This window comes from Hemitrygon akajei, chromosome 22 (assembly GCF_048418815.1).
Source record: "Hemitrygon akajei chromosome 22, sHemAka1.3, whole genome shotgun sequence".
Taxonomy (NCBI): Eukaryota; Metazoa; Chordata; class Chondrichthyes; order Myliobatiformes; family Dasyatidae; genus Hemitrygon; species Hemitrygon akajei.
Window position 1 is genome coordinate 62743462 of NC_133145.1, and position 26503 is coordinate 62769964.

At 46.1% G+C, this 26503-nt stretch overlaps 1 protein-coding gene across 1 annotated transcript; it reads left to right on the forward strand.

The window, feature by feature from the left end:
• Positions 1–4314: 4314 nt before the first annotated feature.
• On the forward strand, positions 4315–26074 carry LOC140714830 (uncharacterized). The gene is made up of 8 exons (XM_073026469.1): positions 4315–4336; positions 6719–6937; positions 9559–9696; positions 17504–17675; positions 18815–18938; positions 19214–19411; positions 20479–21937; positions 24554–26074. The coding sequence occupies exons 1-7, from the start codon at positions 4328–4330 to the stop codon at positions 20816–20818; spliced, it is 1200 nt and encodes a 399-aa protein (XP_072882570.1). The 5' UTR covers positions 4315–4327; the 3' UTR covers positions 20819–21937; positions 24554–26074.
• The last annotated feature ends 429 nt before the right edge of the window (positions 26075–26503 follow it).

Consider the following 26503-nt stretch of genomic DNA (forward strand, 5'->3'; position numbering starts at 1 on the left):
TTATTTATTCAGTACTGGCACAGCTTGTTTCCTTCTGCACACCGGCTGCTTGTCCTTCCTGTCGAGTACAGTCGTTCATTGATTCTATTGTGTTTCTTGTATTTATGTGAATGCCTGCAAGGAAATGAATCTCAGGGTTGTATGTGGTGACATATTTGTACTTTGGTAGTAAGTTTACTTTGAACTTTTGGACACTGTTGTGAAGACGGGTCTGCCGTTGCTTTCTGTGGTTGTGGCTGATGTCAGAGTCCAACAGGAAAGGAAAGCAGAGCATGGAACCAGATAGGGGAACTGGGAGGATGGGGGGTGGGGAGGCACGAACAGAACGTAAGACAAACTCTTCACTATATCTCAGTACTCTTAGGTTCATTGTCAGGCAGTTTTATTTGGAGAACTTGCCATAATTCTGCAGACTTTGGATGTCTCGCTTGCTTCTGCCTCTCCAGGTGGTCGCAGACAGCCTCGACGATGTGAACAGGGCCCTGTGGAGGCCATACCGTGCCATCAGTTGCAGAACCCCTCATTCTTCTTTCTGCTGAAGGTAGTTCTTTGTGACCTTGGCTGTGTATTTCCAGTCATTTGTCCTGCTCAGAATGAAGCTGGAACAGACCAGGCACCTCCCTGCCACTTTTGCATGGCGGACGGGAACCTGCTTGTACTTCTTGGCCTTGAGGATTCCATTAATTCTGACCAGATCACCAATTCCCTCCAAGAGAACCACAACCCTGTCATAGGGGTTGGAGCTTGCATACCTCGTTGGATCAGAGAGCTATGTTGGCTGGATCTTGTGTTTTGTTCTTTTGGTAGGGTCACCCATACCAAACTGGTCAAAGGGTAAAGGCCAGACTAAGAGTGACCCACTGGGCCTCCAGGTTCGGGGGTTCAGCTCAGGGCTAACAACCCTGACTGGTCAAAAAAAATGTTGGGGAAACAGCAATGGAGAATCCTTTTACATCTGTGTGAGACTGTATGGACAGACAGAGATGGAGAACCTTTATTGCTGCCCTAAACGCCAGTGGTGAAATGGTGAAAAGTAACATCACCAATTCCATTTGTAGAAATGCAGCCCCAGTCCTGCAGACACTCATTTGTGTAGTGCTGTCCACCTCTTCTATGTCTAACTGTCTGAGCCAAAAATTTCAAATTTTGGCTCATCAGTCCAAAAGTACTTGCTGCCATTATTCGCATCTGTGTTTTCCGTGCGTAGGCGAGTCTCTTGGCTTTGTTTCCACTTGGCTTTTCGGCAGCAACTTTTCCATGAAGGCTACTTCTGGCAAGATTTCTCCAGACTGTAAGAGTGCTGTAATTGGCTTCCAGGGGTTTCTGTGGGTTCAGAGCTGAGCGCAGAGCTGGACATCTTCTGATTTAGCAGGGATGCCCATTTGATATATTTCTCGTCTGCTGCACTCAGTTTTTATGGCAGACCGCTGTGTTTCTGGTCTTCAATCTTGCGCATTTCTTTGTGCTTCTTCAGAAGAGCTTGGACATCACATTTTGAAACTCCCGTCTGCTACGAGGTTCCTGTTTGGGAGTGATCTTGCTGATGCAGGATGACCACCTTGTATCTTGTTACTATGCTCACTCTTGCCACGGTGTGAGAAGGTTAAACTGTCACATCTGCCACACCCACAACTTTTAGTCTGGTTCTCTTTCACCCAGTTTGATTCCTTCTACATCTGTTTCTGTTCCAGTTAATCAGTTTAGCTCATTCAACTCATTATATCATTAGCATCCTGTTTGTTATCTTTGTTTAATCACGAACTGGGTTATATACCTACAAAATAATCAAGTTTGTAGTTGTAAGGTGGTCTGTTACTTAATATGTCGCTTTCTTTAACAAAATGCAAAAAATTATCTAACATTTAATTTTTTTGGGAAATGGATGGTTGGAAATCTAAAATTTGCTCTTTTGCATGTCCACACTAATGCAGAAGACAAACAATAAGCAACTAAAATAAAACTTATTTTAAAAATCTAGAGTGTTTCAGACTTTTTCACAGTACTCTATATATCTTATTGCAATGTACTGCTGCCTCAAACAACATATTTCAGGACATATGCTGGTGATATTAAACCTGATTCTGATTTGGAAACTACCAATTTTCCTGTTCTTTTCCTGTAAATGCTGTTAGCTGTATTAATGTTCTTCTTTGGAAACTGGTCTAAAGGAAGCTGCCAGCAGAAATGGTGATTGTGGGTTAGATTTCAACAATTGAGGGAAGTACTTAACAGTTTGCATGGACTAGATGGGCTGAAGGCCCTGGTTCTGTATGGTAGTGCTCTGATTTTTCTTCAGTTAAATATGCTAGGTCAACTTCTCATCAAAATAACTTAGACAGGAAACTTTGTTCGATTAGGAACATATATTATTCTGAGAAAGAAAGCGTTCTTTATAGAAGGTTAGCAACAAATGGAGTGCTGACATGTTCTTTGAAAGCAAGACATTCACAGCCAAGTAACCCTGATGTTCATTTGGAAGACTATTAATGGTTCTTAAGTTAATCCCGTGCATTGAGCGAAAGCCTGAAAGCATTACGTATTGTCAACTTTAACTGGTTACAATGCTCCCTCCTTCTCCTGCCTGGCACCCATCCTTTCACATCAATGCAGCCCTTTGAGATACTTCCACGAGAAACTACTTCTGTACGCACAAGTACCCAGGATGTTAGGAGAATGGAAACTGGGCAGCTCCAAGCAGCCGAGGAAGGGCAATGCTCTGAAATTACCACCATCTTTTGTATTTTTTATTATTATGTCTTCATCTTATTGTGCTCTTTTTTGTGCAGCATTGGATCCAGAGCAACAATAATTTCATTCCCTTTAACACTTGTGTACTGGAAATGACATTAAACATTAAACAATTTTAAATGACTATGTAGCAACTGGGAAATTTTAAATTCAAGTAATTAAATACATTTGGAATAATAAAAAATCTGAATAACATTGAAACTTCCCAGATGTTCTGCAGGAATACCCCCGTAACCCTTCCTGAACTGATGAATTTATAACTTTTGTGAAAAGGTAATGTGACAAAATGGAACGTGTGTGATCCCAGAGTGCTTTGCTGGCTTATTGGTTTGTTTGGATGGGAGGCTTACAAGAAGCCTGTGTGTGTTTTATACCGGGGGGGGGGGGTGGTTTATGGCAGGTCGTGTTTTGACAACAGAGAAAAACAGAACTCAGCTGACATGAGGGGCAAAGCCTCAAAAGACGAATGGATGGATTAAAGAACAAATGCCAAGAATACAGATAAGTTGGTGAATTACCGGACTTTTTAAATGTATCAAATGGTCTGTTTTGAGTTGTAAGATTGAAGCTTCTTTCCAAATGATTTAATGCGTGAAGGTAGCTCTTCCCTTGCAAGTAATAAAAAACGCTTATAATTGGATCCACTCTGAATCTGTTGTAGTTTGTTACTGTATTTTTGAGTACCAAGCCGAACGGTACACAGCAGTTGTTAAAACCCATCTGGTTAGTGTGTGAAATGTGTCGGTTCATTCCAGCCTGACCTGGGTGCTCAGTGCAGTTTCATCTGAGCTATTTGGTGTTACGGTAATGTCGTATTCTGCTCTGAGCCATTCCTGAGTTTAGAGCTCAGTTCCAGCGCCGTCTATAACAAGTTTGTACCTTCGCCCCGTCCTTCCACCCACCTCCCAGAGACGTACTGGTTAGTAGGTTAATAGGTCATTGTGAATTGCCCTGTGATCAGGCTGGGATAAAACTGGGTGGGGGGGGGGGTTATTTTGTTTTATTAATTGACCCAGCATGGAGTTGGCCCCTTCCGGCCCTTCGAGCTGCGTCACCCTGTAACCCCCAACAACCCCGATTTAACCCTAGCCGAATCACAGGATGATTTACAATGACCCATTAACCTACCCAGTACGCCTTTGGACTGTGGGAGGAAACCGGGGGGGGGGGGGGGTCCTGGAGAAAGCCCACACATTCCGCAGTGAGGATATACAGTTTCCTTACAGGGGATGCTGGAATTTAATTCTGAACTCTGACGCCCCACGTTGTAATAGCGTCCCGCTGACCGCTACGCTCTATGGTTGCTGGAGGGCCTGTTCCGTCTTGTGTCTCTAAATAAAATAAAAGAGAATGGAACATCAGGAAAGCTCTTTGCTGAAACATGAGGAGTCCAGGAGCCGTGCCTGATCTATGAATGCAAGGTTCTGGTCAGGACAGAGTTTTAAGTTTCCATTCCGAGATCAAAGGCCAGTGACACAGACGTGGGACCTCTGTGGTTCGATATTGGACGTTGGGTCGGCAGGACGTGGACGAGGGCCCCCCCCCCACCCCTGCCCCCAAGCCAGGAAAACATTTCAGCATGTTGTTGGTGGGTTTCGGATTTAGAGTTCCACGCGGGCAGGAGGCACCAGTTCCAATGACCCCCGGGTTCGCAAATCAGTGAATCCAGACTTTGAGCCTTCCTGTTCAGGAGCCAGTCATCGGCGAGGCTGGACTTTAATGCCTAGTAGTTGATGATCAGCATATCCCGGGGTCAAAGCCCAAGGCCGAATCAGAAATCTAAAAGTCAAGGCCTGTTGGCCAGAGCTGAGTCTGTAATTTTCTGCGAGTTTGCTGGGGAGATCAAAGCCTGCTGTCTGCTATTGGTTAAGGCCTGAGTCTGTGCCTGCAGGGGGCCTGTCCTGGGGATCAAGGATTGTGTTTATGTGAGGGTGGGCGGGAAGAACGGGGATCGCTTTTGCTGTTGTTGGTTTGCTTTCTTGCTCGTTGTGTTCTGTTCTGCCAAGCGTTGTGGGCATGGTACGTTGTCACCGGAATGTGTGGTGACACTTGCAGGCTGCCCCCAGCACACCCTCGGGTGTGTTGCTCGTTAGTGCAAATGATGCATTTCTCTGTACAGGGTATGTTTCGATGTACGCATGATAAATAAATCTGAAATCATTCTCTGCGTAAAATACTTACCCACATATCTCTTTAAACTTTCCCCTCTCACCTTCAAGCTATGTCCTCACATAGTATACACTAGGAGTGGGAAAAAGACCCTAACAATTAAGTTGAAGATAGTTCAAAGTTCAATTTAGGGTAAATTTAATATCAAAGTACATCTATGTCACCATGTACAACCTTGAGATTCATTTTCTTGCAGACATGCTCAATAAATTCATAACAGAATCGATGAAAGACCACCCCAGCTTGGGTGTTCAACCAGTGTGCAAAATACAGCAGTTCATACTTTGGATCAAACTTCCAACCAGACATTTCCTTCTGCGCCCGGGCTGGGGGTGGGGGGAGTGGTGATTGTGAATGTGGGTTTCTCCAGTGATGTGTTTACAGTTGAGGTTCTCGCATCTTCTCCAACAGAACCTCAAAATGAAGGCCCACAGGCTGCTCGAGACCATTGCCCTAATCCCATCTCCCCAATCCCATTGCCCTAATCCCATCTCCCCTAATCCCATCTCCCCAAACCCATTGCCCTAATCCCATCTCCCCAAACCCATTGCCCTAATCCCATTCCCCTAATGTCATTTCCCCTAATCCCATTCCCCTCCACTGGTGCTGTCTGACCCACTGTCTTCATCCAGGTCCTTTGTGTCATTGCTGGGAGCCACCAGTACTTTTTCAAAACCTCAGTGACTCCCCCCAAAAGACCATAAAACATATCAGCAGAATTAGGCCATTTGGCCCATCAAATCTGCTTTACTGTTCCATCATGGCTGATTTTTTAAAATCCCTCTCAACCCCATTCTCCTACTTTCTCTCTGCAACTTTTGATGTTCTTACTAATTAAGAGACTATCAGCCTCCATTTAAAATATACCCAATGACTTGACCTGCACATCTGTCTGCGGCAATGAATTCCACAGATTCACCCACTTCTGGCTAAAGAAATTCCTCCTCATCTCTGTTCTAAAGGGATGTGTTTCTATACTGAGGAATGGATGGTGGTTGGGGCTCCCAGCCTCCCCTGCATTGAGGACATCTTTAAACGGTGATGCATCAAAAAGGCAGCATCCATCATTAAGGACCCCCATCACCCAGGACATGCCCTCTTCTCATTGCTGCCATCAGGGAGAAGGTACAGGAGCCTGCAGACATCGTCAATGATACAGGACCCCCATCACCCAGGACATGCCCTCTTCTCATTGCTGCCATCAGGGAGAAGGTACAGGAGCCTGAGGACAAACACTCAACATTTCAGGAAAAGCTTCTTCCTGCCCCTCCCATCAGATTTCTGAATAATGAACCATGAACACTAGCTCAGTATTTCCCCTTCCTTTTTGCACTACTGATTTAATATTTATACATACATCTTATTCTAATTTATACTTTCAATATTACGTTTGGAATGTACTTCACGACATATGCCGGTGATGTTAAACCTGATTATGATTTTCTATAGGGTACATGTGGAAGCTTTAGAGGGGGTGCAGTGGAGGTTTCCCAGGGATGCAACCTGGATTAGAGAGCTTTTCTGGAGAAGAGGTTGGGTGATCTTGGTCTTTTCTCTTTGGCGAGAATGAGAGATGACTTGATAGAAGTCCGTCCAACATTTTGTGTATGTTGCTCAAGATTCCCAGAATGCGTAGAATCTCCAGCGTCTCTGACAAATTTCCAGCATCTGCAGTCCTGACGAAGGATCTCGGCCCAAAAAGTCGACAGTGCTTCTCCCTATAGATGCTGCCTGACCTGCTGTGTTCCACCAGCATTTTGTGTGTGTTGTTGCAGTTTTAAAAAAAGTTTTTCCCTTCGAGGTGTCTGTATTTGCCTTCTTTTGGGGTAATTTGCACTGGAGATCATGTGTTATTCCAGTCCGTCGCCAGTCGCTTCAACACGCAGAATCTTGCAGAGAACTGATACGCCCACCTGTCAATCAAAGGAGAGTAGCCACTCCAAACCTCGCGAGATTGGCGCTCGCCCTGGCAACGCGTCCTAGCAACCGTGCCGCTCGGAAATGTCCAGGAGATTTCACGGTAAGCTTTCCGAACATGTCGGGGAAGCAGGCGAAGAACAAGCCTCGGGGGCAAGTGCATTCATGCAAAGGGAATGAAAGGGGGCCTGGAGCAAGGCTGAGAGGGGCAATCAGAGAAACCGTGGGAGACAGAGGGAGAACTCGGTGTTGGACGGATGGACAGTCAAACAGGTACAAGAGATAAAGGGGAAGAAAGCAGAGCGAAAAAATAGAAAATAAGAGGTGAAAAGAAAAGTATGAGGAGGTTACGACCCGGAACGTTCCCTGTCTAATACCCTACAGACAGAACAAAGTACACAAAATGCTGGAGAAACTCAGCAGGCCAGGCGGAAAGAAAACTGTGTGTGTGTGTGTGTGTTGGTTTGTATTCCCAGCACCTGCGGATTTTCTGGTGTAAGGGATGAAGTAAGTAGCTGCGAGGGAGTAAGAAGAGGTGAAGCCCTGAAGAAGAAGGAATCTGATAGGAGTGGAGAGTGGACCGCGGGAGTAAGGAGAGGAGGAAGGGACCCAGGGGGAGGTGATAAGGGGAAGAGAAGGAGTGAGAGGGCAACTGGAATGGGAATGTGAAAAATGAGAGAAGGGTGGAAGGAGGAGAAATGACCAGAAGTTAGAGAAATCAATGTTTGTGTCATCAGGTTGGAGGTAGACAGAACGGAATATGAGGTGTTGCTGCTCCAACTTGAGTTACCCAACCCTGTGTTACTCTCACCATTACCAGATTTTCCATCAACAGCATGCAGATTAGTGTCTTTGAAACTCAACTTGACATTTTAGCTTTTTCTCTTTCCTCAACAGTCCATTTATTTTTGTCTGCCCGACACGCTGTCTATATGTGTCCTAGTTTGTTGCATTTTCTGCAAGTTTCATCTTTAAACCTACATTGGTCTGGTGCATGTGAGCCCCTGCCACAACAGCAACACAATTTGTTTGGCCAGGCTGATTTCTGTTTAGATGCCTCATTTTTCTTTCACGTTCCCTTTCATTCTTGACTGTAACTGAATTGTGTCGCTGCCTGCTGTTTCCATTAATACAGTGGTTTCAACTGCTCTTTTAAATGTAAGTTGTGCTTCAGTTAGGAGCTGTTTTTTGAATGTCTTCTTTTAAGATTCCACAAACTAAACGATTTCTTAGTGTATCAGTAAACCCATTGCTGAACTGACAATGCTCAGGCAATCTCTTCAATTCAGTCATGTAGGCTAAAATGGACTCCACTTCATCTTGATTCTGCTTATGAGACCTAAAGTGTTCTGCAGTTAACAATGGTTTTGGTTCTAAATGTTCCTGCATTACTTCCAGGACTGGATATATGGTAACTCGGCAAATGCAGTGCACTGTAAAAAGTCAGGATCTCCCAGTGGCCACTCATTTCACCTCACTTCCCATTCCCATTCCCATTCCAACGTCCCAATCCCATTCCCATTCCCATTCCCATTCCAACATCCCATTCCCATTCCCATTCCCATTCCCATTTCCATTCCCATTCCCATTCCCATTCCAACGTCCCATTCCCATTCCCATTCCCATTTCCATTCCAACGTCCCATTCCCATTCCCATTCCAACATCCCATTCCCATTCCCATTCCCACGTCCATGGTTCTTCTGCTGCCTGATGAGGCCAAACTCGTCTTGGAGGAGCAACACCTTATATTCTGTCTGTGTAGCATGAACATTGATTTCTCTAACATCTGGTCATTTCTCCCCCCCCCCCTCTCTTTTGCCATTCCCTATTCTGACTTACCTCTCACCCATTCTCTACTCTTCACTGGCCCATCATCTCCCTCTCCCTTTCTCCAATGCCACTCCTCCTTCCCTTTCTCAAACAGCCCTTCGTCAGCCTTTTGCCTCCTCCAGGTTTCTTACTCCATCCCCTCCCTCCACCCACCTACCTCCCCCCTCACCTGGTCTCATCTATCACCTACCAGTTTATACTCCTCCTCCTCCTCCTCCACCTTCTTCCTCTGGCTTCTGCCTCTGTCCTTTCTGGTCCCGATGAAGGGTCTTGGCTCGAAATGTAGACTGTTTACTCCTCTTTGTAGATGCCGCCTGACCTGCTGAGCTCCCCCAGCATTTTGTGTGTGTTGTCAAATGGACGAGCTGGGATAGAATCTCAGATCAGTTGGGCCGAAGCATCTGTTCCTGTGCTATATGACTCTGTAACTCTAAGTAAATGCAGCATTATTCAGGCAGACGCAAAGCTACTGGGAAGCAGAGAAAAGTGGACAGAGGCCTGTCGCACTGCACGGTAGTGTAGCGGTCAGCACAATGCTTTCTGTTACAAGTTCAAGTTGAATTTTGATTGTCATTCAACCATACACTTGACACAGCCAAACAAGACAGTGTTGCTCAGGGGCCAAGGTGCAAACCGCAGTGCCATACACAGAACGTTTAGCACAAAGAGTTACGATGACAGAAACACATGCAGTTACATTTATGATGTATATAAGTGAAATCCTGGCTGGTTTGATGTAAATGCCACATTTCGCTGTATGTTCCGATGTGCGCATGACAAATAAAGCTAACCTTTAAATCTTTAACGAGGGTACAAGGAGAAGCTGGACACTCCCCAACACTGATGGTTCAGGGTAGCAAGGAGTTAACTCTCAATGCAATCCCTTTCTCCAGGACTTCCGCCCCAGCTCTGAAATGGGCCCTCCAAACACAAAGAAACCCTTCAGCCTCAAGGACCAAGGAACAGACAAGAAAAAGGGCAGAAAGAAAACGAAGAGGAAACCAGCACTGTCCAAAGAGGAACGAGAAAAAGTAAGTTCCGTTTCCTGAGCTGGAGAAAGTTAGGGTGTAGCCTGTGTCCATGGGTAGGAATCTCACACCTGGGCCAGAACAAATCACACAAAACACTGGAGGAACTCAGCAGGTCAGGAGGCGTCTGTGGAGAGAAATCAACAGCCGATGGTGGGTCAGCTGGGTCAGAGAGATATTTGACTTTTTGGTCAGAGGTGATGGTTAATTCATCAGATCTGCTTCAGAATTCCAGTCAGATTTATTACTACCTGAAATTTGATGGGAAGCTCGAGAATCGACTGACCATGCTTAACTAGGTGGAGAGTATCTTAAATGTATCTATTTTATTGCTAGGAGCATTGTAAGAAAGGTGGATGAGCTTAAAGTGTGGATTGATACCTGGAATTATGATGTTGTAGCTATTAGTGAAACATGGTTGCAGGAAGGGTGTGATTGGCAACTAAATATTCCTGGATTTAGTTGCTTCAGGTGTGATAGAGTAGGAGGGGCCAGAGGAGGAGGTGTTGCATTGCTTGTCCGAGAAAATCTTATGGCGGTGCTTTGGAAGGATAGATTACAGAGCTCCTCTAGGGAGGCTATTTGGGTGGAATTGAGGAATGGGAAAGGTGTAGTAACACTGATAGGAGTGTATTATAGGCCACCTAATGGGGAGCGTGAGTTGGAAGAGCAAATGTGTAAGGAGATAGCAGATATTTGTAGTAAACACAAGGTGGTGATTGTGGGAGATTTTAATTTTCCACACATAGATTGGGAAGCTCATTCTGTAAAAGGGCTGGATGGTTTAGAGTTTGTGAAATGTGTGCAGGATAGCTTTTTGCAACAATACATAGAAGTACCGACTAGAGATGGGGCAGTGTTGGATCTCCTGTTAGGGAATGCGATAGGTCAGCTGACAGATGTATGTGTTGGGGAGCACTTCGGGTCCAGTGATCACAATAGCATTAGCTTCAATATAATTATGGAGAAGGACAGGACTGGACCTAGAGTTGAGATTTTTGATTGGAGAAAGGCTAACTTTGAGGAGATGCGCAGGGATTTAGAGAGAGTGGAATGGGTCAAGTTGTTTTATGGGAAGGATGTAATAGAGAAATGGAGGTCATTTAAGGGTGAAATTATGAGGGTACAGAATCTTTATGTTCCTGTTCGGTTGAAAGGAAAGGTTAAAGGTTTGAAAGCGCCATGGTTTTCAAGGGATATTAGAAACTTGGTTCGAAAAAAGAGGGAAGTCTACAATAGATATAGGCAGCATGGAGTAAAGGAATTGCTCGAGGAATATAAAGAATGTAAAAGGAAACTTAAGAAAGAGATTAGAAAAGCTAAAAGAAGTTACGAGTTTGGTTTGGCAAATAAGGTGGAAGTAAATCCGAAAGGCTTCTACAGTTATATTAAAAGCAAGAGGATTTGGTCCCTTAGAGAATCAGGGTGGTCAGCTATGTGTGGAGCTGAGGGAGATGGGAGAGATTTTGAACGATTTCTTCTCTTCGGTATTCACTAAGGAGAAGGATATTGAATGGTGTAAGGTGTGGGAAACAAGTAAGGAAGTTATGGAACCTATGACAATTAAAGAGGTGGAAGTACTGGCGCTTTTAAGAAATTTAAAAGTGGATAAATCTCCGGGACCTGACCGGATATTCCCCAGGACCTTGAGGGAAGTTTGTGTAGAGATAGCAGGAGCTCTGACGGAGATCTTTCAGATGTCATTAGAAACAGGGATTGTGCCGGAGGATTGGCGTATTGCTCATGTGGTTCCATTGTTTAAAAAGGGTTCTAGAAGTAAGCCTGGCAATTATAGACCTGTCAGTTTGACATCAGTGGTGGGTAAATTAATGGAAAGTATTCTTAGAGATAGTATTTATAATTATCTGGATAGACAGGATCTGATTAGGAGTAGCCAGCATGGATTTGTGCGTGGAAGGTCATGTTTGACAAACCTTATTGAATTTTTTGAAGTAGTTACGAGGAATGTTGACGAGGGTAAGGCAGTGGATGTAGTCTATATGGACTTCAACAAGGCCTTTGACAAAGTTCCACATGGAAGGTTAGTTAAGAAGGTTCAGTCGTTAGGTATTAATGCTGGAGTAATAAAATGGATTCAACAGTGGCTAGATGGGAGATGCCAGAGAGTAGTGGTGGATAATTGTTTATCGGGATGGAGGCCGGTGACTAGCGGGGTGCCTCAGGGATCTGTTTTGGGCCCAGTGTTGTTTGTAATATACATAAATGATCTGGATGATGGGGTGGTAAATTGGATTAGTAAGTATGCTGATGATACTAAGGTAGGAGGTGTTGTGGATAATGAGGTGGGTTTTCAAAGCTTGCAGGGAGATTTATGCCGGTTAGAAGAATGGGCTGAACGTTGGCAGATGGAGTTTAATGCTGAGAAGTGTGAGGTTCTACATTTTGGCAGGAATAATCCAAATAGAACATACAGGGTAAATGGTAGGGCATTGAGGAATGCAGTGGAACAGAGAGATCTAGGAATAACAGTGCATAGTTCCCTGAAGGTGGAGTCTCATGTAGATAGGGTGGTGAAGAAGGCTTTTGGAACGCTGGCCTTTATAAATCAGAGCATTGAGTACAGAAGTTGGGATGTAATGTTAAAATTGTACAAGGCATTGGTAAGGCCAAATTTGGAATATTGTGTACAGTTCTGGTCACCGAATTATAGGAAAGATATCAATAAATTAGAGAGAGTGCAGAGACGATTTACTAGGATGTTACCTGGGTTTCAGCACTTAAGTTACAGAGAAAGGTTGAACAAGTTAGGTCTCTATTCATTGGAGCGTAGAAGGTTGAGGGGGGATTTGATCGAGGTATTTAAAATGTTGAGAGGGATAGATAGAGTTGACGTGAATAGGCTGTTTCCATTGAGAGTAGGGGAGATTCAAACGAGAGGACATGATTTGAGAGTTAGGGGGCAAAAGTTTAAGGGAAACATGAGGGGGTATTTCTTTACTCAGAGAGTGATAGCTGTGTGGAATGAGCTTCCTGTAGAAGTAGTAGAGGCCAGTTCAGTTGTGTCATTTAAGGTAAAATTGGATAGGTATATGGATAGGAAAGGAGTGGAGGGTTATGGGCTGAGTGCGGGTAGGTGGGACTAGGTGAGATTAAGAGTTCGGCACGGACTAGGAGGGCCGGAATGGCCTGTTTCCGTGCTGTGATTGTTATATGGTTATATGGTTATATAGTCAGGTTTATGTATTATGTGTACATCAAAGCATATAGTGAAGTCATCTTTTTGTTAACAACCAACACACCCAAGGATGTGCTGGGGGCCGCTCGCAAGTGTCACTATACGTTCTATTGCCAACAGAGCCTGTCCACAATGCTCGGCAGAACAGCACAGAGCACAACACACACACACAGAATGCTGGAGGAACTCAGCAGGCCAGGCAGCATCTGTGGAAAAGAGTAAACAGTTGCTGTTTTGGGCCCAAACCCTTCGTCAGGACTGGAAAGAAAGAGAGGAGGTCAGAGTAAGGGTGGGGGTGTGGAGGAGGAAGAAGTGCAAGGCGGCAGGTGACTAGTGAAACCAGGAGAGGGGGAGGGGTGAAGTCAAGAGCTGGGAAGTTGACCAAGTAACAGCAACAACAGCAAGACAAGCCCCCATTCCTCCCTCTCACCCACAAACTCAAAACAAGCCCTGTTCCTGCCCTCCCACCACCCACAAACTACCCCCTCATTGCTGGGGGAAAAGCTCCATTCAATGCAGGTTGGCACTTCCATTGTATCCTGGTTAATAGACTACCTGACTGGCAGACCACAGTTTGTGTGGCTTCAGAGCTTGCTTCAGACATGGCTATAGGCAGCACTGGGGCCCCACATGGGACTGTATTGGCTCCCTTCCTGTTTACCCTGTACACCTCGGACTTTAGATACAACACTGAGTCATGTCATCTGCAGAAATTCTCTGACGACTCAGCAATAGTTGGGTGTGTAAAGGGAGGACATGAGGATGATAAAAGAGCCCTGGTGGAGGACTTTGTCGAATAGTGCAAGCTGAATCATCTGCAGCTCAACATCGATAAGAGAAAGGAGATGGTGGCGGACTTTAGGATGACTAAGCCTGCACTGCTCCCTGTTACTATTGATGGTGAGGACGTGGATGTGGTGAGAACCTACAAGTACCTGGGGTGCACCTGGAGCACCAACACAGAGGCTGGGTACAAGATGGGCCAGAGTCGTCTCTACTTCCTGAGCAGACTGGGGTCCTTTGGAGTGTGCAGGTCTCTACATATTCTACCAGTCTATTGTCAGCAGAACAATCTTCTATACGGTGATGTGCTGGAGGAATGGCACCAATGTGGGTGATGCCAACAGGCTCAATAAACTGTTTAGGAAGGCTGGCTCTGTTATAGGAGTCAAACTGGACACACTGGAGGCTGTGGTAGAACAAAGGACCCTACGGAAAGTCCTGGCAATTCCGGACAATGTTTCTCACCCTCTGCATGGCTCCTTGGCTGAACAGAGGAGCACTTTCAGTAATAGACTAAGACAACTGCGCTGCTCCTCATAGCGATATGAGGTCATTCTTACCCTTGGCCTTTGGGCCGTTTAATGAGTCAATCTTTAATGATGACCCCTCCTGTTAGACTGTTTGAGGTAACTTATTTTTTATTCTTTCTTACTACTCTTCTGATATTTGTATACCTGTGCACTTGTAATGCTACTGTGACACCGTAATTTCCTTTGCGATCAATAAAGTGTCTATCTATCTGAAAACCGAGTCAATTAGACGTCCCGTGGAGCTTGTACGTGTTGAGGTGTTTGTGGGGTGGAGAAAGCAGGTTCTTTGCTCATGGTTGAGGGACTGGTGGTGTGCTGATGTCGAGATGCCGATTTCTGTACAAGATCAGAATAAGGATGAATATCACTGGCGTATGTCATGAAAATTGTTGTTCTGCGGGTAGCAGTACATTGTGTTATGTGTGCTGAACAAACCAGAAGGAAATGGGGTCCAGGGCTGACCCACCCCCCCCCCACCGGGAACTATGCTGCTAATGAGAGAGAGATGAAGAACTGAGGTAGAGACATCTGCTACAGATAAGAGAGGGAGAGAGACAAATGATTTATGTATTATGGCTTCTTCACTGATTATTTACCTTTTGCTACAAGGACACTTTGCTCGTTAACATTCTTGCTGAGACAGCAGGGAGTGGACTAGTTTGATGGACATGTTGAGTTGATGGATGGCTGATACCCCGTCAGTGGGGATAAAAGACGGATCTGGGGAGACACCCTCAGACACACCAGTGGACACTGAAAGAGTGTTGTTCACCCACAGGAAGGTGGGGGCCTGGAGGATCGGTTCAGGAGAATCAGTCCGGAGTACGGTGGATGAAGGCAGACCAGTGGGGACGTGTGTGTGTCTGCCCTTGCCTGCGTGACGAGTCCATCACTGAAGAACGGTCTAGCCTGGAACGGAAGGGTCATAATCGGTGACCCCAACGGTACAACGGAACAAGAAGATGACAGAAGGTTTGCCTGCTGCAGCTGCTCATCTCTCGCTCTCTCTCCAACATTGCAACACAACAACAACCACCTCAGCACGAACTGAACTGAACTCTATATTCTCTTATGACAATTCATTTACCCCTAGACTTTGATAGCTTGTTTTTTACTGTTGATTATTATTCCTACACTTCTGTTTTTATCATTGCTAACCTGTTTTATATGTATATTGGCATTTTTGATACTGTATTGTTTAGTTTACTCATAAACACCTTTAGTCACAGTACCACCAGACTCCAACGTATCATTCCATTTCTGCTGGTCTGTTAACCCAGTTACGGGGTACGTAACAATTGCAAAAGTAAATACTATAAATCATAATAAGTATATTCATGTTTGCTGATGACACCACGATCAAAGACATATCAAAGGTGACAAATCACCGTGTAGGGGGAGATTGGAAATCTGACTGATGTGTTAACATGACAACCACCTCCCACTCAATGTCAGCAAGACCAAGGGGCTGATTATTGACTTCAGGAGGACAAAACCAGAGGTCCACGAGCCAGTCCTCGTCAGAGATGGAGATGGTCAGCAACTTTAAACTGCTCACTGTTATTATTTTGGAGGATCTGTCCTGAACCCACCACCAAACTGCAATTACGAAGAAAGCATGTAAGCATCTCTACATCCTTAGGAGTTTGCTGAGATTTGGCATGACATCTAAAAGTTTGACAGACTTCTATACATATGTGGTGGAGAGTATATTGACTGCTGCATCACAACCTGGTATGGAAATGCCCTTGAACGAAAAATCCTACAAAAAGAGGTGGATTTGACCCGGTCCATCACAGGTAAAGCCCTACCCACCACTGAGCACATCTACATGAAATGCTGTCACAGGAAAGTAGGGTCCATCATCAGGGTCCCCACCACCTCACCACCCAGGACATGCTCTCTTCTCACTGCTGCCATCAGGAAGGTGATACAGGAGCCTCAGGATTCACACCACCGGGTTCAGGAACAGTTATTACCCCTCAACCATCAGGCTCCTGAACCAGAGAGGATAACTTCACTCAACTTCTCTCGCCCCATCATTAAAATGTTCCCACAACTTATCGACTCATTTTCAAGGACTCTTCATCTCATGTTCTTGATATTTATTGTTTATTTATTCATTATTATCATTTCTACTTTTTGTATTTGCACAGTTTGTTGTCTTCTGCACCCCAGATGTGTGGTCTTACGTTGAATTTGCTATGGCTATCATTCTGTAGACTTATTGAGTATGCTCGTAAGAAAATGAATCTCAAGATTGTATTGTAAATGGTGATATATATGTACTTTGAAAATTATTTACTTTGAACTTCATATATAAAAAAGAAAATTAAATAAGTAGTGCAAAAAGAGAGGAAAAATACTGAGGTAGAATTCATGGGTTCATTGTCAGTTGGAAATCTGATGGCAGATGGGACAAAGCTGTTCCTAAAATGTTGAGTGTGTGTCTTCAGGCTCCTGTACCTCCTTCCTGATGGTAGCAATGAGAAGAGAGCGTGTCCTGGGTGGTGGGGGTCCTGTATCATTGACGATGTCTGCAGGCTCCTGTACCTCCTTCCTGATGGTAGCAATGAGAAGAGGGCATGTCCTGGGTGGTGGGGGTCCTGTATCATTGACGATGTCTGCAGGCTCCTGTACCTCCTCCCTGATGGTAGCAATGAGAAGAGGGCATGTTCTGGGTGACGGGGGCCATTAATGATGGATGCCACCTTTTTGAGGCATCGCCTTTTGAAGGTGTCCCGGATGCCGGGGAGGCTCGTGCCCATGATGGAGCTAACAGAGTTTATAGCTTTCTGCAGCTTTTTCTGATCCTGTGCAGTAGCCCCTCCATTCCAGGTGATGATGCAGCCAGTTAGAATGCTCTCCACAGTACATCTGTAGAAATCTGTGAATGTCTTTGGTGACACACCAAATCTCCTGCAGCTCCTGATGAAATATAGCCATTCCCATGCCTTCTTTGTAATTGCATCAGTATGTCGAGCCCAGGATAGATCCTTAGAGATGTTGACTGCCAGGAACTTGAAACTGGTGTGTGTTCGCTCAACTTCCCCTTCCTGAAGTCCACAATCAATTCCTGGGTCTTACTGACATCGAGTGCAAGGTTGTTACTGTGACACCACTCAACCAGCTGATCTCTCTCACTCCCGTACGCCTCCTCGTGACCAGCTGAAAAATTCTACCAAAAATAGTTATTTACTGATAGCATTTGAGCTGTATCTAGCCACTCAACTGACTGCCTTTGTCAATGAAAATATTAGCCGATGCTAACCCTGTGTGTGTGGGGTTTTTTTTGGGAAAGGAGAAGCTTGCAAAAGCAGCTGAAGAATTCCAGAGGGATAGCCAAGAGTACGGACTTTTCCTGGATCGAATGGACAAATGGCTGAAGACACACCAAGAGCAGGCGATGCAGCTGCTCGGCAAGTACGATCGGACTGGCAACGGGATCCTTCACTATGAGGAGTTTAAACTTGGTAAGGCACACATTCACAATGTGAAGACACTCCTCGGCAAACAAGCAGCCTGCCTCAGAGCCAGAGCAGAAGGTTGTGAGCTCAGGGTTAATGGCAGTGTGGAGGAACATGGATCCACAGGGCCTATGGATGCCTCAAAATTGTGGCACAAGTTCATAGGTCGGCTAAGAAGGGGGAATTGAGTTCAAAAGCCGTGAGGTAATGCTGCAGCTCTATAAAACCCTGGTTGGACCAGAATTGGAGTATTGTGTTGGGTGCTGGTTACATCGTTATAGGAAAATGTGGAAGCTTTAAAGAGGGTGCAGGGGAGGTTTACTGGCACGTTGCCTGGGTTATGAGGATAGGTTGAGTGAGCTTGGGCTTTTCTCTCTGGAGCGAAGGAGGATGCGAGGTGACTCGGCAGTGGTGTACAAGATGATGAGAGGCATCGATCGAGTGGACAGTCAGAGACACAAATGGCTCATATGAGAGGGTATAATTTTATTGGAGGAAAGTATGGGGGGATGTTGGAGGTAGGTTATTTTTACACAGAGAGTGATAGGTGCATAGAACGATGACCAGGTGGTAAAGGCAGATACATTAGGGACATTTTAGAGACTCTTAGATAGGATGATAGAAAAATGGAGGGCTATGTCAGAGGGAAGGGTTTGATTGATTTTAGAATGGGTTTCAGGATCAGTATAACATTGTGGGCTGAAGGGCCAATGATCCCCCCCCCCCCCACATGTACCTCATAACCTGTGTCTCCAAATGGTATTTTGTCAATGAATTTAAACGATTAATTGAAAAGAATAGCAAGTTATGTGTAACAGAGACACGAGAGAGGGAAGGGTTAGATTGATCTTGGAGTAGGTTAAAAGGTTGGCACAACATCGTTGGCCAATGGGCCTGTACTGTGCTGTTCGATCTTCTAACCCTAAGCACCGGTTTAGCAACACAATGGACTTTATTGTTCTTTGTAAAAATTGTGGATAATTTATATTTCTGTTTCTCTTGTGAATGCTGTGTGTCTGTGATGCTGCTACAAGTAAGTTTTTCATCGCACCTGTGCAGATGCGTGGCAGTAAACTCGACTGGGCCTGACGTCAGAGATAGTATTGAGCAGAATGGTTTATTCAGTCTATGTTGCAATTTTTCAGGAATGCGAGACTTGAAGATTCCTTGTGTGGAAGCCCAGCTCCACATCTTGGCCAGACTCTTGGATCCCGACAACACTGGGACCATTGACTACGTGGAACTGGGTGCAGGTCTCCAGAGAGCCAGGCAAGAACTTGATGGTCTTTGAGGGTGAACTGCGGTGGGAATGAACATTGAAAACGTTTGGTTTTTTTAACCAGTCCTACAATGGTGAATTCAAAGCCATTGGTTTAGCCCATAAGACATTTAACCCCAGGCATGCCGACTGACCGGCCCTCGCGTTCCCTCCTCTGGACTAAAGGAGACCTTTGTCAGCCGAATGAGTCGCTGGCTTTCGAGCGCGGAGCATGTTATGAAGTTTACAGATCATGTTTGTTCAGGTATTACAATCTTACTTTCAGGTATCAGCAGGGCAGCATTGAAGAGGAGGACGAGGAGGTGAAGGAAGCCAATGACAGGACTGTGGCGAGGGGAGGCAAGGAAAGACATGAAATAAGCCAGGAAGCCGGAACGACGCTAGTGATCACCAAGGAAAAATTGAACCATTGTCCAGGCTGCCATCTGGGCCTTCAAAGCCCTTTACAAGTCTCCGAAGCTAGGTGTGGTCCATGTAGAGCACTACAGTGAAGAAACAGGCTATTCGGCCCATCTAGTCTGTGCAAACTGTTATTCTGCCTTGTTCCATCGACCTGCACCAGACCATCGCTCCCCATACCCCTCCCACCCACGTAGCTATTGAAACCTCTCTTAAACATGGCAATTGAACCCACATCTATCACTTCTGCTGGCAGCTCATTCCACACTCTCACCACCCACTGAGTGAGGAAGTTCCCCTTAAATATTTCACCTTGCACCCTTAACCTATGACCTCTAGTTCTGGAGTCACCCTATGTCACTGGACAATACCTGCTGGCATTTACCTTATTGATACTCCTCATAATTTTGTATACCTCTATCAAATCTCTCCTCACTCTCCTACGTTCCAGGGAATAAAGTCCTAACCCACTCAACCTTTCCCTATAACTCAGGTCCTCAAGTCTCACAAATCCTTGTAAATTTTCTCTGTTACTCTTTCAAGCCTATTGATGTCTCTCCTGACCGAAGCTACACACAGTGCTCCAAATTAGGCCTCTAACATCTTGTACAACTTCAACATAACATCCTTCACTCGATTCCTAAGCCAGCTATCTACACTGAATTCTTTCTCGCAGTAGGATGCTAAAGGGAACTGAGATAAGATTACAAGGCACAGGCCATTCATTCCACTGAGTGTGCTTCACCTTTCGATCATGGTCAGATTACTATTCTCTTCTCCAACCCATTCTCCCGCCTTCTCCCCGTAACCTTTGATATCCTTTCTACTCAAGAACTCATCAACCTCCACTTTAAATATTAGACCATACGACATAGAAGCAGAATTAGACCACTCGGCCCATTGAGTCTGCTCCGTCATTCCACCATAGCTGATTATCATCTCTCTCAACCCCATCCTCCTGTCTTCTCCCCATAACTTTTGTCGCCCTGATTAATCAAGAACCTATCAACCTGCAAGTTAAATATACCCAGTGACTTGGCCTCCACAGCCGTCTGTGACAATGAATTCCACAGATTCACCAGCCTCCTGACTGACGTGTCATTCCTTTGCTCCTTTCCCCTGCCTGCCCAGGTACGTCTCTCTCGACCTGCGCCTCAAGAGCTTCAGCACCCTGAGTTCCCACCCCGGCCACCTGCAGCGCAATGTCCCTTCCCACGTCAAGGTGTATGGACTGATTGGCCAAATTCGGGCCTGGACAGGCATCGAGAGCACCACCCTCAGGATCTTCAAGGACCAGTCCTGCTCCCAGGAGTCTTGTCTGCCACTGGAGTTGTCTCTGGAGGAGTGTGGGTTCCCTGGTGGGCCCTGCCACTTGCCCACCTCCGCTCTCCTCTTTTATGATTACTGGATAGAGTTCGGTGACTGTCCAATCTTAAACTGTGACCATTATATCAACTTCAGAAAGCTTTGACCAGAGGGGGACACACTGAAGAACACGTGCTCTTGAAGTCAGTAAAAACTTAAAAATTAAAGCTTAGTTTTATTTGTTGTGTGTACGTCAGAACATCAAAACCTACAGTGAAATGCGTCATTTGCAACAACAACCAAAACAGTCCGAAGATGTGCTGGGGGCAGCCCGCAAGAGTCACCGTGCTTCTGGAGCCAACGTAGTACATCCACAACTTACTAACCCTAACCTGTACGTCTTTGGAATGTGGGAGGAAACCAGAGCACCCAGAGGAAACCCCCCAGTCACAGGGAGAGCATACCAACTCCTGACAGACAGTGGCAGAAATTAACTGCTGCCCGCTGGCACAGTAATAAGCGCTATCCTACCGTGCCAACCCCAACTATGATGTCAATATCAAAGAGGGATACAGTGAGGAATTCTGATGAGGGAATGGGCTGAAAGGTGAACTCATTGAGGTATATAAAATCACGAGGAACAAGGACAGACTGAATTGTGACGAGATCTGAAGGATTATTTTAAAGTGGACTGTTCCTTTAAAAGAGGGAGAGAGGGAGCGAACAGCTTGCGTACTAATTCAGCAGGAGGGAGAGAAAGTCTGTGAGCTGCCTTGGAAACTGAAAGGTGGAGTTCTATGATGGACAGCTGGTGTTCAGCACTTGGAGATATATGCAAGGTCAATCGACTTTTTAATCAGACACACGACGCCAGAGGCAAGGAGGGCACTGGTGAGCTTTGTGTGCCCACGACCGGGGGGGGGGGGGGGGTGGTTTGCTCACAGTGTGGGCAAAGGAGTGACCGGTGGAACGCTGTCGGTGTGTTTAACCCTGGCCTGGGTTGATAACGTTACCATGGAAACGGCCCCCTTTTCTGTGGTCACAGTCGGTGACTGTAAGTTTCGGGAGCAGCAGGACGGCATCGACATCGGCACTGGAAGACAAACCAACTTTCTCCCTCCCTCTCTCTCTCCAACTCTACTCAAATCCAATTCCAGAACTGAACTGATTACTTACCATACCACCGTAAGACTGTATCACCTAACCACCTGGGCCTGGGAAGCTCGTGAACCTTATTTACTCTCAGGGTTGTGTGGAATCAAGACCAAGACGGCATTGGCTTAAGGTGAGAGGGGAGAGATTTATTTTATTTAGAGATACAAAGCAAAATAGGCCCTTCCAGCCCAGCGATCCCTTGATTTATCCCTGGCCTAAGCAATTTACAATGACCAACTAACCTACTAACTTTGGACAGTGGGAGGGAACCCACGTGGTCATGGCGAGAACATACAAACTCCTTATAGATGGCAGCAGAATTGAACTCTGAACTTCAACCCCCAAACCGGTAACAGTGTCCCGCTGACCGCTATGCTATGGAGGGATAACGTTTTTTTAAACACTAACACTGGTGTTATGCGTGGAATGAGCTCCCGGGGAAGGCTAAATAACACTGTGTAAAAGACAGCCGGACAGGTAAAGGCTTAGATGGTTCTGAACCAAACACTGGCCAATGGGACTAGCTTGATGGGGCAACTTGGTCAGTATGGATCAGATGGGCTGAAGGGTCTGCTTCTGTGCTGTATAACCTGATGGCTCTGCGACTCTACCAGGCAGCAGCCTGGAGCCCAAGTCTTTGCTCATCTAATGTCGACAATATCAACTCAGTGCAGGGGTCACAGGTTGCATTCAAGATCCAAAGTACCGCAGTGGGACACCCTCCAGAGACTGTAGCTTGCAAACCCGGATCAGAGAACATGTTAGACCACATCTGGAGTATCATGTTCAGTTCTGGTTGCCTCATTATAGGAAGAATGTGGAAGTTTTAGAGAGGGTGCAGAGGAGATTCACCAGGATGCTGTCTGGATTAGAGAGGGTGCAGAGGAGATTCACCGGGATGCTGCCTGGATTAGAGAGGGTGCAGAGGAGATTCACCGGGATGCTGCCTGGATTAGAGAGGGTGCAGAGGAGATTCACCAGGATGCTGCCTGGATTAGAGAGGGTGCAGAGGAGATTCACCGGGATGCTGCCTGGATTAGAGAGGGTGCAGAGGAGATTCACCGGGATGCTGCCTGGATTAGAGAGGGTGCAGAGGAGATTCACCAGGATGCTGCCTGGATTAGAGAGGGTGCAGAGGAGATTCACCAGGATGCTGCCTGGATTAGAGAGGGTGCAGAGGAGATTCACCAGGATGCTGCCTGGATTAGAGAGGGTGCAGAGGAGATTCACCAGGATGCTGTCTGGATTAGAGAGGGTGCAGAGGAGATTCACCAGGATGCTGTCTGGATTAGAGAGGGTGCAGAGGAGATTCACCAGGATGCTGTCTGGATTAGAGAGGGTGCAGAGGAGATTCACCAGGATGCTGCCTGGATTAGAGAGAGTGCAGAGGAGATTCACCAGGATGCTGTCTGGATTAGAGAGGGTGCAGAGGAGATTCACCAGGATGCTGTCTGGATTAGAGAGGGTGCAGAGGAGATTCACCAGGATGCTGCCTGGATTAGAGAGAGTGCAGAGGAGATTCACCAGGATGCTGTCTGGATTAGAGAGGGTGCAGAGGAGATTCACCAGGATGCTGTCTGGATTAGAGAGGGTGCAGAGGAGATTCACCAGGATGCTGTCCGGATTAGAGAGGGTGCAGAGGAGATTCACCAGGATACTGTCTGGATTAGAGAGTGTGCAGAGGAGATTCACCAGGATACTGTCTGGATTAGAGAGCATGTCATATTAGTATAGGTTCAGCGAGCTAGGGCTTCCCTCTTTCCTCTTTGGAGTGAAGGAGGATGAGAGGTGATTTGACAGAGTACAAGATGATAAGAGACATAGGTCGAGTGGACAGCCAGAGACTATTTCCCGGGATGCCAATCGCTAATGCAAGAGGGCATAATTTTAAAGTGACCAGAGGAAAATTCAGGGGGTACATCTTTTACACAGAGAGAGTGGTGGGTGTGCGGAACATGGTACCAGGGGATGAATAAAAATTAATCCTTTCCTCCCACATGAACATCCACTTTTCTTCCACATGCCTATCTGAGAGACTCTTAAATGTCTCTAATGTTTCTGCCTCTACCATCACCCAAAAATGTGCCCAACACTGCCTGTGTAAAAACCTTACCTCTGTCATCCATCTCTATATTTCTCCAATCACCTTAAAGTTATGCCCTCTTGCATTAGCAATTGGCATCCCAGGGAAAAAGCTGTCCACTCGACCTATGTCTCCTATCATCTTGTACTCCTCTATTAAATCACCTCTCATTTTCCTTCAAAGAGGGAAGCCCTAGCTGGCTGAACCTATACTAATATGACATGCTCTCTAATCCAGGCGGCATCCTGGTAAATCTCCTCTGCACCCTCTCTGTAGCTTCCACGTCCTTCCTATAACGCAGCGACCAGAACTGAGCACGATATTCCAAGTGTGGTCTAACCAGGGTCCTGAGTGTTCACATGAGGAAATCTGCAGATGCTGAAAATTCAAGCAACACACATAAAATGCTGGTGGAACGCAGCAGGCCAGGCAGCATCTATAGGAAAGAGCACTGTCGACGTTTTGGGCCGAGACCCGAGTGTTCGTTAGGTTTGATCTACATAGGACATTGTATACTCTTCGGCCCATGATATTGTGCTGACCCTTTAACCTACTCCACAGCCTATCTAACCATTCCCTCCATGTGTCTGAGTCTCTTAAATGTCCCTTATTTATCTGCCTCTACCAGCAACGAGTGACTCTACACCTTTTGTATTCCTACAGTGCCACCGGCCTCTCCAGGATGAACATCGGCTTGACTTGCAAAGGACGGGGGCTGGAACAGAACTGAGGCCCTTGGTCCACATCAGCAAAATGGGACGACTCTCCTCCCCTCTCCAAATTGGTGGAATATCTTTGTACACAAGCGAATCTCTGGGTGTTCTGCAACTGTGGAAATACCCTCGTGGGCTTTATTCTCTGGGAAAATTTTCATGCCATGAGCCCCTACCATTGAGGGGATGGTGGACCCCAGGAGAGAGAAAACCCCTGCTTTAGTCTAAAAGCAGTACAGCACAGGAACAGGCCCTTCGGCCCCTCTGGACAGCACCAAACTGCTATTCCGTCTAGTCCCATTTACATGCGTCAAGATAACTCTACACACTTCTCCCAACCACACCCTTACCCAAATTCTCTTAAATGTTGCAATCAAACCTGCATCCGGTGGCAGCTCGTTCCATGCCCTCTGAGTGAATAAGTTCCCCCTAAATATTTCACCTTTCACCCTTAACCCATGACCTCTAGTTCTAGTCTCACCCAACCTCAGTGGAAACAGCCTGCTAGCATTTACCCTGTCTATACCCCTCATAATTTTGTATACCTCTGTCAAATCTCCCCTCAATCTCCTACACTCCAGGGAATGAAGTCCATTTTCACAGCACTTCACAGATGACCCAGTGGGTTCTATACAAAATCACCAGATACAGTAGCTATTTAACCCCTAGTATTGTAATGGGTGGTGTCGCAGGGACCAGGAGGCACGTGGGCCAGCCAGTCAGCATGCCCGGAGTTCGAGACCCGTCAATGGCTAATCCGTGAGTTGATAGTGAAGATGGGAGCTCGAAGATTGATCGGTACTCTAGAAATCTAATTCCGCTGGCCAAAGCCTGGGGGGTGGGGGGAGAGAAGAGAGAGAGAGAGAAGAGAGGGGAGAGTGAAGAGAGAGAGAGAGAGAGAGAGAGAGAGTGTGGGGACAGGGCTAGTTTTGACTTGTTGCCACTTGTCTTGCTCTGCCGAGCATTGTGGGCTCTGTTGGCGTCAGAATGTGTGGCGACACTTGTAGGCTGCCCCCAGCACATCGTTAGGTGGAGCTGGCTGTTAATGCAAATGACACAGTTCACTGTAAGTTTGCATTACGTGTGATCAATAAGTAAATCTGAATTTGAATCAATGAGGACCAGTTTTCCTGAACTTCCTGTGCCTACTTACAATGGGACAGCCAGGCAATCCCGCACCCAATGGGCTTGAAGAATCCACACACATTACACTGTTCAGTACAGCATTGTTCCTCAAATATCAGTAGGAAATAATTACTTGTCAGTTTCCAAAGCGAATCTCTAAAATGGCCTCCCGAGTTGAAACTTGCAGCCTGCGTTCTGATCTTGGTGTCTGATTATCAGAATCGGGTTTATTATCGCCGACATGTCCTGAAGCGGTACATAAAATTATCAATTTTATATATGTGTACATGCAAAATGAGAGCAAAATACTTAGAGTGTATTCAATAAGAAATATTAAATAAATATGTAGTGCAAAATAGCATAGCAGTGTTCATGGACCGTTCAGAAATCCAATGGGGGTGGGGGGGGGGGGGAGCTGTTCCTAAAACATTGAACAAGTGTTCAGGCTCCTGTACCTCTTCTTTGATGGGAGTATTGAGAAGAGGGCATGTCCTGGGTGATGATGGTCCTTCCTGAAGCATCGCTGTCTGAAGATGTTCTTGATGGTGGGGAGGCTAGTGTCCACGGTGGGACCAGCTAGGTTACATGGACACGGGCTCTTTTGATTCCCATTTAAACTTTGGGAGCTCGTTCGTCAGTTCGGGGAGTCCCGAAGCCAACCATTCATAGCACAGCGGTAGTCTGTACTGAATTTGGGAAACCTGTCCGAAGATAACTCGGCAACCAGTCACCGCCAAACACAGGTAGCAATCCACTGCCAGAAGCCGAGTCCACT